Source organism: Lolium rigidum, chromosome 5 (assembly GCF_022539505.1).
Source record: "Lolium rigidum isolate FL_2022 chromosome 5, APGP_CSIRO_Lrig_0.1, whole genome shotgun sequence".
Taxonomy (NCBI): domain Eukaryota; kingdom Viridiplantae; phylum Streptophyta; class Magnoliopsida; order Poales; family Poaceae; genus Lolium; species Lolium rigidum.
Window position 1 is genome coordinate 148,044,661 of NC_061512.1, and position 14,623 is coordinate 148,059,283.

General features: G+C 44.8%; 1 protein-coding gene across 1 annotated transcript; it reads right to left on the minus strand.

The window, feature by feature from the left end:
- Positions 1-7,518: 7,518 nt before the first annotated feature.
- Positions 7,519-8,259, minus strand: LOC124656527 (citrate-binding protein-like). The gene is made up of 2 exons (XM_047195252.1): positions 7,990-8,259; positions 7,519-7,908 (listed from the first exon to the last, which is right to left on the minus strand). The coding sequence occupies exons 1-2, from the start codon at positions 8,257-8,259 to the stop codon at positions 7,519-7,521; spliced, it is 660 nt and encodes a 219-aa protein (XP_047051208.1).
- Positions 8,260-14,623: the final 6,364 nt, after the last annotated feature.

The window sequence follows — 14,623 nt, forward strand, 5'->3', positions numbered from 1 at the left end:
GGATAGCCGAGACATTAAACCAAAATTAATGTGACATAAATGAGAATACCAAACACCGGTACCATCACTAACATTGCCACAAATATGGTTCACAGAATTATTGCTAAAATCCGAAAGCGAAAAGCGGAACAAGCCTCCGCACTCATAGCCTTTACCAATAAATTTCCCAAACTTGGAAACAACTACTTTATTCGACTCTGAAACAACCTTAAACCCATCTCTGCATAGAAGGGAGCCACTAACGAGATTCTTGTTCATAGTAGGGACATGCTGCACGTTCCTCACCGCACGATCTTCCCCGAAGTGAACTTCGGATCTACCGTGCCAACACCACGAACGAAGCATGTGACCCATTCCCCATCAAGACGGAAGAATCCCGGCGACCCGGTAAGAAGTGAACATGGATATGTCAGCACACACATGAACATTAGCACCTGTATCAATCCACCAACATGGAGATTGAAATACCGAAAGAACAAGTAAAGAGATTACCGTACCCATCAGCATTGCTAGCGGTCACCGTGTTGACTTGCCTCGCCTTTTTCTTGCGGTCTGCCCTCTCCGGACAGTCCTTAGAAAAGTGGCCAGCCTCTCCACGAGTAAAGCAGCTCGGATCCGCTTTGTTTATCATCTTCTTCTTCTTGAAGGTTGTAGTCTTCATAGGCTTATTGAAGGAGGGCTTGTTAATCCCTTTGTTCTTGCTATAGGGTTTCTTCGCACCATGTTGGCGCTAGACTCGACCCTCTCCTTTCTCAGTATTATCCTTAGCCCGAGCTTTCTCCTCAACATCAAGAGATGCTATCGGATTTTCAACCGATATCTCCTGTCTCTTGTGTTTGAGAGTTGTGGCAAAGTTCCTCCATGAAGGGGGCAACTTAGCGATGATGCATCCAGCCACAAACTTGTCGGGTAAGGCACACTTAAGGAGTTCAAGCTCTTTCGCAATGCACTCGTATCTCCATGATGTACGATTCATCGCTCTGCATCGGTTGCACCGAATTTAGCATTCGAGTGCATCCCGGAGCTCTTTACCATCTGTTATGTGCATGTACACATCACACGTACGATCAGCAAGAATACTCGAACGCATCCGACGAAGAGAGTATTGTTTTCCTTGAACTTGTTCCGATCTTGGTCAGATATAGTTCCTTCGGGTAAACCATCGATAACGTCGAATATTTTCATATGAGTAAGCCGAGCATGGCCTTAACTTGCCACCTCTTAAAGTGCACACCGGTGAACTTATCCGGCCTCAGTGCATCAGCAAAACCAGCCATTGTTAACTCAGGAAATTGCCTACAATTAGGTTTTTGGATTGTTGGAAAATTAGGCACAATTTCCATGATTAATTCCAGAATATAAAACATGATGACAGCAACTACTAACATTTGAAACTCGAACATACTAGATGCATTAATCAACATGAGTAGCAACAGCGCAAACGGTAAAGCATCCATCGCTAAACAAATCGAGATATGTCGCACGTACCAATCTGGTGGAGGTGGCGGTGGAGGTGTAGCCGATGATGTCGCAGCAGTAACGTTGTTGATGACAACGTTGTTGACGACGGGAACGACGGGTCGAAGTAGACGGTAGGCAGCACCGCCCGACTTGGACGGAAGGCGACCCGTGATGAAGAGCTTGAGCAGTCGCGCAGAGCGCTTCCCAAAAACCTAATTCGCCCTCTCCCGTACAGGATCGCAAGGACGAGCGGTTCCGGAGACCTGCTCTCCCGTTCGCCGATGCACGTCGGCGCGCGGGATGGAGTAGGCTACGGTGGCGGCGCAAGCGAGAGAGGTGGAAACCCTAACTCGTGTATTAGATGTATTTCGCGGTAGCCGGGCAAGAGATTATATAGGCTCGGGAAACCCTAGGCAACGTGGGTCACGCCCACGTCGCACGAACGTTTCGAGTCGGTTACAGATAGCCCACGATCCGGGAGCGACCCGAACCGACTAACTGTGACGCGTCCGTCTAGGACTCTGTTCGTTTTCCTGAGGTGCAAAAAGTAAGGAAAGTCGCGGCTCAATCCACTCAACACGAGCGCGGCGCGCGCGTCGTGTCGTGTCGTGACGTGACGTGTCGAGTCGAGACGAGCGAGGAGGAGGAGGAGCGCGTGTGTAGCACTCCTATTCTCACTCACTTACTAGTGGTGGAACAACCCACCTTATAAGGTGGTCTAACTTCCTCCCAACTTTCCATGTGGGACCAAACTTCCCACCTCTTGCCACTCCCTAGTGAGCTGCCACCAACTTGGGCTCAAACTCACATGGCTGCCACTATGTGGGCTTTGAGATTTATAGGAAAAACTGAAATCTAATTTGGGCCACTAAAAGTGGGCCCAATATTTCAACAGCGTGTTCCTTGGCTACCAGGGCGCCCGCCGCGGCCGCTCCAACTGGCCACGCGTCTAGCTACTCGGTACCGGTTCCTCGATCTGCATCCGTTGCACTTCGTCCAGTGTCCGTCGCGGTTTCATCTAGGAGGAAGCAGATAATAGGCGCGGGCGTGCGTGACTGCATCGTGGGAGCCTGGGTGTAAGGGCGGTGGTGATTCAAGAGCACAGACCTGCAGCGTTCAGTGGCCACGGGCCCATCTCGCCATTCTGGTAGGCAGGTTCAAGCCGGAGCAAGTAGTGCAGCGTTTGCTGTCCGAAACAGCTAGGAGATTTAGGTATATTTCACAGATTAGACTTCTTGATTAGTTCCGTATGTTGGTGCAACAAGTCAACAACTCATGCCTCACTTCATTTTTCTTTTAGTTGGCTGTTACATCTTCAGGGTGCTGCTCATGATTAGGCTCCAAGCTGTGGTTCGAATCAGCACAAGTTCCAGGCCGGTCACTGTTCAGTTCAGTTGCTCACCTGATAGATATCAGGGTTGCAATCCTCAGAGATGTTGTTCTCTTGCTGCAAGTGGTTAAAGAAGTACTGCCCCAGCTAATCGTCATTAATACTGCACATACAGTTCTGATCTAACCAAAGAAAACTGAACTTCATGATTATATTCGTTTATTAGGACAAGCAACGTTGATAACATGCTGTAAGTGACAATTCTACAGGGTAGAGAGAGCCTCACATTTTATTATGAACATGCTTATTTGAACTTTCACTTGCTACCATGTAGTTTCATGTTATTTTATTGTTACATTGTTCAGGTATTCCTAGAAGAGTTTAGGTTTTCTCAAAAGTAAGAAGCGCCCAGGATTTTTGTTCCCATATGTGGATATTGAATTTCCTGAGGTATCGTGAAGCATCGTCTGAGAGATTTCTCATTCCCTGTGATGGTACGTTTTTCTTTATTTTTTGAAGTGAAGATCCGTTTATTCTTCGGGCTTTGTGTGATCCTTCTTCATGTTCACGGTTTGATTTTGGCTTTCCTATTGGTTGTAAATTGGTTGATGTTTGTAGGGTTCAGCTGGCAATTCTGTATAGTATATCAAAAGCAGAACATTGGCCTGATTATGAAGAACTTGCATAATTTTGTTTATGTGCATTAGTTTACCTTTAGTGGATCTGACCTGCCGCTGCCCATTATTCCCTCCCAAGGCATAATTATGAAGAACTTGCACAGATTGTTATTAGTGCAACCAACTCAAAATTGAGATCGGAGATACTTCATTCTTTCAATGTCAGTTTGGCTGGACATGTTGGAAATTATCTTTGGTCAGATCTCCCATTCTCCTCCGTTACCATGTGTTATCATAAGCGTCAGGTTTTATTTTTCAGTCTTTGGAGAAGGATGTTAGGACATACAACACCTTTTATTATCAATCCAGCGTAAATTGCATCTCCGATTTACGTATGACTTCCAGATGCAATTTTTTTTTTGGAAAACGTGCAGAAATTCACAATCACACTACAAGTTTGCAATACGCAATAACTATAGACTGTAGTTGAAGGAAAATATGATAACACACATGAGTGGTTGATTCAAGGTACAAAATTCATCAATCAATCCGTACATAAGTTTCTCAGTGTATCTTCCAAATTATATGCTATCTATTTATATTGACCAAGGAATAACAAAATCATAAAGTTACATGTACGCACTCTTCGTAAATTGAAGCAGTTTGTATGAATAAATAGAATTTTTTTTACAACTTGCACATGTTCGCCCTTAAACTGTGGCCAGGTATTAGACTATTGCCGTCCTCGGTTGAGGCAATTATACACTAGACTAACTAAATATTGCATCTTATTATGAGACTCCTCATTTGATTTACTCCCTCCGATCTTTTTTAATTGACTCGAATTTAGCACAAAGTTGTACTAAATCCGAGTCAATTAAAAGAGACCGGAGGGAGTAGTATTGTTCCCTTTTCAGATTCATTACCTATTTCCACTTCATTGTTAGCTGAATGTTTCCACTTCATATGTCTTATAATTGCTTCCCAATTCTCGGTTAGTATGCATTAATTTTGGAATTCATTGAAAGTAGATGAATTAGAGAAGCTAATTTTTTTAATTTCAGGTGTCGACTGCCTGATGAAAACAGGAGTGGCCTAAACATGGATGTCTGTTCACGAATCGAGAATTACCTGAGACCTACAGGAGTATGTTATTTTTTTCCGCCGAAGAACATGTAGATCTGGAACTTAGTACTTGAGAGCTAAACTCATGTACAACTAGACTTACTCTTTACACATTTTAATTGTATACTGTACAACTCGAATGGACGTACTGCTCAAATAACTGTGAGACAGATTTTTCAAATTTTGAATTTGTGATCATGATATGTGTTCAGCTGTGTTCCCAACAAACTATTCAACCAAACCAACTGCTTCCTAATCCGGGACACTAACCCTCTAAAAGCTTTTCATGCTTGCTTCATTTTTTATATATAAAAAGACTGGCTGACTCCACAAGTGTTTAGTTTTCTATTCGCATTCATTCCCTATATTTAACGTATCAACTATGAAAACTGTGAATTGCATGCGTAGTTGTGTTAACAAATATATTTTCATAACCTAAAATCTCTTGACATATCCCTAATGCGCACTCCAGGCTCTAGAGTGCAGAGCCTATTACTGTGATAGAATCCCTAGCATGCTAATATTCTTTCTCTTATTGGCAAGATTTATTGTTGAACAAACCATTCTGCATACTTTTATGATTTCTGCTGCCTGGGTATTTTTTGTCTGCTTTGTAAGCCCTTGGTTTTGGAATTCAAAAATCGTGCCCAATCACCTTACCAAATCTGAATGTGCATGCATGCCAAGTTCGGATCCATCAGGAAGAGGCTTTAAATCACATGTAAATATCCAGCTAGGGCCTATATCCAGCCTTAAGGCAGGACACTATGTGTAAATTAACCTTCAGACTAAAAGTTTATTTTGCTGATAGATCCGCCACTAGAAAATATCTGACATGCTGTCGATCTGATTACTTTATGGACAGTATCTATTGTTAAGTTCACCAATTGCTATTGATTTCTCGGTTTACATATTCGTATAGTGTGGCAGGTACTACATATTGAGAAGAACATGCAGCGACCAATAACTCTCAATGGTTCCATTAGCCCATATCCAACAGATTAATAAGATGCACCTCTGACATGAGGCTGACAGATCACATTCAGATTAGTAGTTGTAGAATTATCAATGCAGTGCTCACACTGAAGCTTTTAGACATTGCCCCCCTGAAGCATCGATGTAGGTAATTAGAGAGAGGAGGGAAGAGGAGAATGGGAGAGAATTATGTCTAACAATAGTGTTGAAGTATTCTCCAACTCAGTATCCTGCTCGTGAGAGATCCACTCTATTAAGAGTACATTTTGTAAGAGAAATGTAAAGCATGTTTTATTTCTGAACTTGTGATCATCCTAGATTTCCATGACAGAAAGACACATTCAGCATTGTTCTGGAATTCTATTTGTCACTCCTAACAGCAAGTCACTATATAATGTACTTATTCACTGTCACCCTTCTAACCCACCACTTACATGCTAAAAAAGGTACGGGCGCGGCGTGCCGCCGCGCTTATGCTTTCTAGTATTTGGTAATTGGTTAAATGGGGTGGACTCAAGGTATAAAACGATTATCCGAGTGGGAGCGATTGCAGTTATATGGTCGCTTTGGCTGTGTAGAAATGACAAGGTTTTTAATGACAAAAAATCTTCTATCATGCAGGTTATCTACAGATGTACAACTATGCTCCGTTCATGGTCACCGCTTCAACGCTTTGAGGACCGAGACCTATTTATGGAGGTGTCTACACGTTTGGAGAATACGATCAAGGATTTTATTACCCAACATGGGTGGCAGCATAGCCGTAGGATAGAAGCCAATGGAGTTATTGATTTGTTGGCTTTTTTCCTTATCCTTCATGTAGATACTGGACTCATAAACGGCTGTGTGCATCTTTGCTATGCAGAGGCTGGGTGTAATGCTTGATACATCGAGTAATAAAGCACCCTTTATCGAAAGAAAAAAAGTTTCAAAGGGTTTATGTATCCGCCTCCATACATGCCAAGCCGGAGTCCGTGACTATGTGTACACAATAGAGTTGTAGATAAACTTGGATCGATTAGGCGACAAAGGTTAGAAGGGGATTAGGGTTTATTAGCGGTATGAGCTAGTCACCTGGTTGTTACGCCATTGGTGATGGAGGGTGGAGGCAATGGGTCTAGAGACGAAGGACAAGGTGACTCAACTTCAACATAAAAATCCAATCACACATATGCGCTAGAGGCAACCAAATTGCACATACAAAACCGTTGTAAATCCATCCCAAAATACATTTTCGAATTTGGTTTAGCTTGGACACACATTTGACCAACCATTATAGTGCTAGTGCTAGTGCTACTACAAAGCCGTTGTAAATCCATCCCAAAATACATTTTCGAATTTGGTTTAGCTTGGACACACATTTGACCAACCATTATAGTGCTAGTGCTACTAGTTTGTGACTTTCGTGATACAAAATCATAATCACCTACAAGTGTTTTTGAATACGATAACAACTTAGATTTAATGTCACGGAAAGTACATACTACTAGAGTAATGTATTTCAGAAGGGAGTGAGTTAGTATTTATTTGATGGTCATGCGCAAAGTATTTTAGATGTGTGATACTGGTAAATTGAGAGAGCTAGTCAAAGAAACGAAAGGACTAGATGGTTGCTAAGTTGTACTGTATAACCAGGGATGGAGGCGTCCCGATTCGTACGGCAAAACTCATCAATAAGTTCAGTTCACAGTTAACTCATCACAGGCTCATAGCTATAAAATTAGCACTAGATTCTTAGTGCGCTATTCGCCAGCCCAGTTTGCATCCTAACTGTAACACGTCAAAACTGTTGAAATAAACTTTTGCATAGCCTCTTTTCATCAGTTTGAACTTTTGAAAAACTTTCTTCCGACAATTCACAGACTCGTACATCGTTCCATTGGCCTGAAGAGCAACTAATACATGTGGATACAACAATAATCCTATCTAGCACTAGCAGAAGTGCAGGGCAAGATTCATTCAGCATGAGGACAATCTTATCTACCACTATCTTCTTATCTTCTTGTTGCTTCAGTAAGCAGGCTTGGTGAAGAGCCTGACGTCCCTCCATCGCGACTCCATGTAGTGCGAGGGGTTGCTCTGCGCGTACACTCCGAACTTGAAGTAGTGCTCGTGGCCGCCACGCCCCGCCACGCGCAGCCGCTCCTCGCCGTCGATGAACACGGCGAGCGTCCCGTTGCCGCCGACGTCGTGGATCACGTTGAGCCGGAACCACCGGTCGTAGATGCCGCCCTCGACGACCTGCATGTCGTAGTACCGCAGCGCGCCGTCGTAGACGTGCAGCATCAGCGTCGTCGCGTGCTTCGCCGCGCCGAACACCTGCATGATGGACACCCCGGAGGTGCCGCCGGGGACGTAGGCGTAGCCTTCGAACTGCCACACGCCGGAGTTGTAGGTTTGCTGCCGGGTTAATTAGCACGGCGTTAGCACTGGGTTAGTCAACAAATTAAACCGCCCGCAGTACTGGAGTTAGCTGATTACCATGCGGATTTCCGTTCGAGGCTTGGTGTGGCTGGTGGTGCTGTGAGGCTTGTCGCTGCAGTACACCCACAGCCGTCGCATGCTGTTCACGAACTCGTACCGCTCATTCAGCGGAAGGTCGTACGGGCTCTGCACCGGGAGCTGCGTGTCGTTGAGCGGCATGGTGACGAAGCCGCTGGTCGGGTCGCAGGCAGCGCCGCTGGCGCCGTGAGTGGAGACTGACAGAGCCAGGACGAGGAAGAGGAGCCAGGACAGCATGTCAGGAGCCATTGCTAGTTAGCTAATTATAAGCAAAGACACTCCTGATCTAGTTGTTGTCAATCAAGCCTCTGGTCGACGTGTATATATATGCACACTGCTACTTGTAGAACTCAGTGTATTGTTGCCTGTGTGGACTGCTAAATTAGGATATTTCAGCATCTTAATGCCCAAGTGCACGTCACAGTCATAAACCGTTCAATCAGACAAATGTAGCTATAAACTCTCTACATAGAGAAGAATCCTCAGGACCATTTCAAATGGGTATCTGACCATGGATACAATAGGAAACAAAATTTGAGGACGGACGTGCATGTCATCAAAGTCTACGTAGCATTTGGGAGTATGTGTGGTGGACAAGTGGTAGTTAACATATTGTACCTGTCTATTTGTCAGTGCACGTACGGATCAAAAATTTATAGGCGGCCAGCAGAGCACCCAGCTTTGGGTTTATTCCATTATTATTCGAATATAAACGCAGGGCCGCTTTGAGATGTTTCCAAATTAGGTGCTTGCCTCTTGTGATCTTTGACCAGGCTGGACTGTGCTAAGAGCCTAAGAGACGATCGTCCCTGACAAACCAAACCGGCCGATCAAGACGGCAGAGAATAGATGGATCTAATTAAAATAATTAGCAAAAGATAATGCATAGACTGGACTGACACGTAAATGGATTTAGCGTGTAGTATGGTGGTCTGTCTGTGTGTCTGTCAATGTCAGTATTCTTTGAAGATATATGCATATTTATATGGTTGTTTGGATGAGAAAAGAGAATTAGTCGACATCAAAGCATATGCAGTTTAACACATCGTTGAGCTCATCGATCGATGACTTTTCACCGTTGCTTCTACATAGCTTGGACTTCCCACCTCGATTAGATTGTGCTCTTTTATTCTCCTCCACCTTCAAGAATCTTTCTTAATGATATCCCAGGAGAGCCGATTAATCATGGTCGTGAGCTGCTGCAAGGGAACCTGCTTTTCCCTCCCCTCTTCGCCGTTGACCCGCTTCAACACACCCTTCAAGTGGCCACTGATCATGGGCTCCTTCAACGCCTCCCTGGAAAGGGTGCTCGGTTCCGGACTTCTCTTTATGCCGATGATGCGTCAATCTTCGTGGCTCTCGTTCGTGAGGATATCTCGACCCTTGCACGAATTCTCAACAACTTTGGTGCTGTCATCAAGGTCTGTTTGTAGTATTTGGAAGTATGTGTACTGATAGTTGTCTATTTGTCAGTGTGCACGTACGGAGCAAAAATATTTTGGCCAGCAGAGCACCCAGCGTGGGTTCATTTTTTAATCTGAACCCAAGGCCGCTTTGAGATGTTTCCAAATTAGGGTGGCTTTGCCTCTGATATCTTTGACTAGGCTTCAGAACAAACCTAACTGGCGATCAGGACGCTCGAGAATAGATGAAAAAATGACAAGATCCACCACATCACATAACTACCACACTGGGACGTATGTAACACATCACTGATTTGCTCGGTTTGTGGGAGATGACTAAGATGAGGATCTCTGACAGGGGCATCGCTAAGAAAATCTCACATTTGCTATATTGACCGACTTGGAAAATTATGTGGCCAACCGAGAACTGAACAAATGTTAACTGAGTTGTTTACAAAATTATCATCGAAGAACATACGACTTTGACCACTAAACATGTCAGCAGCCCCTTAATTTTTGAATAATTATCCATCGTGCATGTGATTATTAAGTAGATAGCTGCCGACTTCCACACCAACCTAGTCTAAACACATACTACGACAAATTCGCTCAACGCCCACCTCCTGAAAACTTAGCAACTCCTCCACCTCCGCCTCCACCATAGATTGGTTTCTCCTCCTTTGTCCGACCTAACCGGCATCAAGAGGGGTGGGGAATCCAATCTGTGCCTGACGTTTCTAATAAAAGTAGTAGATTAGGTTAAGGTTTGATCCCATCTTCATCTTGGTCTCCGCCTTAATGGAGATGTCATGGCTTACAATAAGTGATTTTCAACTCTTTATTTGACGATGAGATCTTCTTCCCGACATCAACGGTGATGTTAGAAGATTACAATTTTATAGGTATGCTTCTTCAGATCTTACTTCGAAGATTAATTTTGGATCTTTTCTCAAGGTTGCCGCGTAGAGAATTGTCCTTGCAATATTTTCCCGGCTTCTACCTCCTCAACAATAGTGATTCATATTCTCAGAAATCCAACGACGTCGACCGATTTGTTCGGTTTCGTTTCGCTGATATACTGGTGTTGGTACTCTTCCAGATTTTGCTTGATTACTTCAATGGTTGCACGCGTGCATGTAGCCTGGTATTGCGGCTTAAATTAAAATTATGGAAGAATCTTCGTTGGTATTTACAAGTCTATGATTTCGTGTTTATCGTTGACTGCAGATAAGTATAAGATGAGTTTGAAGATCCTTAAGATTTGCTTGTTTCTTTAGATTTTATTTTGTAACAGTTAAAATTAGATCGTGCATCTCTACCGTGTAATATTTGTTGTAAATATATATAGTACTGATTGTCCAAAAAAATAGCTGCCGACTGTATGCAGGCCAAAGACAAGTTCAACGCAGCGTTCTATCGGCGGTTTCTACTTGTTATAGTCCTCACGAAGTATTGCTACTTGTCAAACTAATTAACCTCACAGCCACCTGCGTATGCTATGTCAGTATTCAATATACCTAAACAAGTGTGTAAAAGTATTTGTGATGCTGTAGCTCGGTATTGGTGGGGAAGTACTCAGGAGAAGAAAAGAATGCATTGGAGGGCATGGTGGAAAATGTGTGTTCCAAAAAAAGAAGGGGGAATGGGATTCAGGGACTTACATTGTTTTAATCAAGCAATGCTGGCAAAACAATGTTGGAGATTGCTTAGCGATCCGGATTCGTTGTGTGCACAGGTACTTCGGGCGAAGTATTACCCGGATGGTGATTTATTAAATGCAACACTGAAGAAAGGATCGTCTTTTACATGGCAAAGTATAATGTCAGGACTAAAAACCTTTAAGAGGGGGGCGATATGGAGACCTGGTGATGGTTCTCTGATCAACATTTGGTCAGATGAGTGGATCCCTTCTAGCCATAATAGAAGGGTGATGACACCAAAAGGGAGATGTATTCTGAATACAGTTGAGGAGCTTATTGACCCGGTTACAGGAGGTTGGGATGAACAACTCGTAAGAGACAACTTCTGGCCAGTGGACGTCGAGAGGATTCTTCCGATCCCTCTTCCTTCATTTGGTCAACCGGATTTCATAGCGTGGCACTTAACAACGTCGGGATGCTTCACTGTTAAGTCCGCATACCATGCGGAGTGGAAAGCGGAATATAGAAGGAGAGCTCGGTTGGATGAAGTTACAGGTGCGGCTGAGCCGCATCAGATATGGGAGAAGATATGGCGAGTAACAGTACCTCCAAAAGTTCATATCTTTAATTGGAGGGTTTTGCATGGTATTGTGCCTTGTTACTGTACTCTGTCGGATAGGCACATACAATCACCGGTGATATGCCCTGTTTGCAAGACTCAGCCTGAAGATTTAAAACATATGCTGTTCTTATGTGACCGGGCTAGGGAGATATGGAAACATCTTGGGTTGGAAGAAAATATTCTGTCTGCGGCCAGGATTGATCGATCGGGAGCTGCTGTTCTTGAGGAACTACTATGTTCTGATAGTCCTGGTGGTTTGGCAATGGGACAAGAAAATGCAAAGGAGCTGATAATGGTTGCTGGTTGGTATATATGGTGGGAGCGGCGCCGGCTTGTGCATGATGAGAAGATAGGAAAAACACGAAGATCGGCGTTGGCAATTCGAGGAATAGTGGGCAATGAGTTGGCACGGAAGAGGAATTCTCCTGATAAAGTATCTCGATGGTCTAAGCCTGCGTTGGGCGTTCTTAAGCTAAATGTCGACGCAGCCTTTGATGTGAATGTAGGATCTGGTGCGTTGGGAGCGATCCTAAGGGACTCATCAGGTATGTTCATTGCGGCAAAGAATGAATTTATTCAGTTTGCAATGGATGCCCCATCTATGGAAGCATTGGCTCTACGGCTGGGGTTGGAGATGACGGAGCATATGGGAGTACAATCGGTTGCTATCGAATGTGATTCCATGGAGATAGTTCAGGCTGTGCTCAATCCTTCAGAGTACAGGGCTACTGGAGCAGTGGTGATCGATGACTGCCGAAAGAAGATTTCTGATTTTGGCAAGGCGACTATTATGCATTGTAATCGACAAGCGAATGTTTGTGCGCATGAGCTAGCTCGATTTTCTATTAGGGAGAGGTCGGATGGGTTTTGGATGGATCATCCTCCTGACTTCCTTGTCCCGTTTATTGTAAAAGACTTAATTGTGATTGAATAAAGTCGCCTGAAATTTCAAAAAAAAAAAAAAAAAATTAACCTCACAGCCACCACCAATCCACCATGGCCTCATGCTGTTCCAGCGCACGTCGCCACCGGCTGTCGGCCAGCACCATGGCCTCATCTGCCGAGCGCACGGCACTCATAGTCGTAGCAGTACTCCTATGCGCCGTCGGGGCTGCGGCTGACGGCTGCAACCTCACCGCGGGGTTCGCCAAGGTGGAGCTCCATGAGAGCGACTTCCTGGTGCAGAGCCCCTACGACGTGCCGGTGGACCAGCGATACCGCTACGACGCTGGCACCGGCGTCCGGACCTTCTGGGTGTACGCCGCCGACAAGGCCTTCAACGCCGTCACGCCGACGAACCCGCGGACGGAGGTCCGGCTCGCCGGCCATGACTACTCGTCGGGTGTGTGGCAGTTCGAGGGGGACGTGTACGTTCCGGCGGGTACGTCCGGGACGTCGGTGGTTCAGATCCACAACGAGAACGGCGGCACGCCGGCGACGACGATGATGCTGCACGTCTACAACGGCACCATGCGGTGGTACAGCGGGCGCGAGGTGGAGGCGTGCGTCTACGGCCGGTGGATCAGGGTGAACGTGGTGCACGACGTCGGCGCGTCCACGGTCGCCGTGTACGTCGACGGGGCGTCGAGGGTGGCCGCCGTCGCCGTGGCACCGAGCGCGTCGCACTACTTCAAGTTCGGGGTGTACATGCAGCACCACGACGTGTCCGCGCTCATGGTGGCGCGGTGGAGGAACGTCTCCGTCTACACCAAGCCCTACTAGCTAGCTAATTTGTGACTGCGGTAGTGATGAGCCGATCATTGACGAATAAATGGACCGAACCTTGTGTTAGTACTCCGTTTTAACCATGTATTGAACTGGCGTAGTGGCCGCACCAGCAGAGCTCGATCTCATCGTCGCCGGCCGATTCCTCCGCATGTGTGCAGATCCTAGCTAGTCCCATCGCCGGAAACTGCTCCGACTAGGACCTCGTGTGGTCCGTGGAATTTGAAAAGAAAATTCCTTTCAAGTTTCAGGAAAAAGAGAAAACTATTTTTTAAACTACGAAAGAAATAAGATTTCTAGTTGGAATTTGATGAAATTTTAATTACTTTTGTTTTGAATAATTTTTTTCGATAAAGGACGCTTCATTACTCAAAAATATTCAAGCATTACACCTAAACTCTGCATAACTAAGATGCACACAGGCGTTCGAGTATCAAGTCTGAAAAACAAATAAAAGATGGATAAAAAGGTGCCAAAATAGACTACGCTTCGTTGGCTTCAGTCCGCCTAATATGCAGCCATCCATGTTGGGAAATAAACTACTTGGCCGTGTTCTCCAACCGTGTAGACACCTCCATAAAGAGGTCTCGGTCCTCCAAACGCTGGAGTGGTGACCATGAACGGAGCAAAGCTGTATATCGGTAAATGACCTGCATGAGAGAAGAATTTTTATCATTGAAAACCTTGTCATTTCTACATAGCCACAGCGACCATACAACTTCAATCGCGCCCACTCTGATAAGCGTTTTATACCTAATATCTATCCCATTTAGAAATTTCCAAATATATTTACAACGCTACGAGGCGGGTATAAGGTAAAACCCATCTGAATGACTGACCATATAGATCTAGCAAACCTACAGTTGATAAAAAGATGTTTTATTATCTCATCTTGATGATAGAAAACACATCTCTTACAATCGTGCCAGTTGTATTTAACAAGGTTATCTTTGGTTAAAATCACACCTCGACGAAGGTACCACGCAAAAACTTTCGTTTTCAGTGGTATCTTCATCTTCCAAATGAATTTATTATTGAGAATCGGTTGACTGGGAATGATCAGCGCCTATACATTGAATTGACCGAGAAAACACCGTTCTTGGTAAGGTTCCATCGGAATTCATCAGTTCCTTGAGCTAATTTTATTGAAGCTAACCTCTGTAGAAATTCATTCCAACTAGTCAGACAGGGACCAATTAGATCACGCCTGAACGTCATAGAGG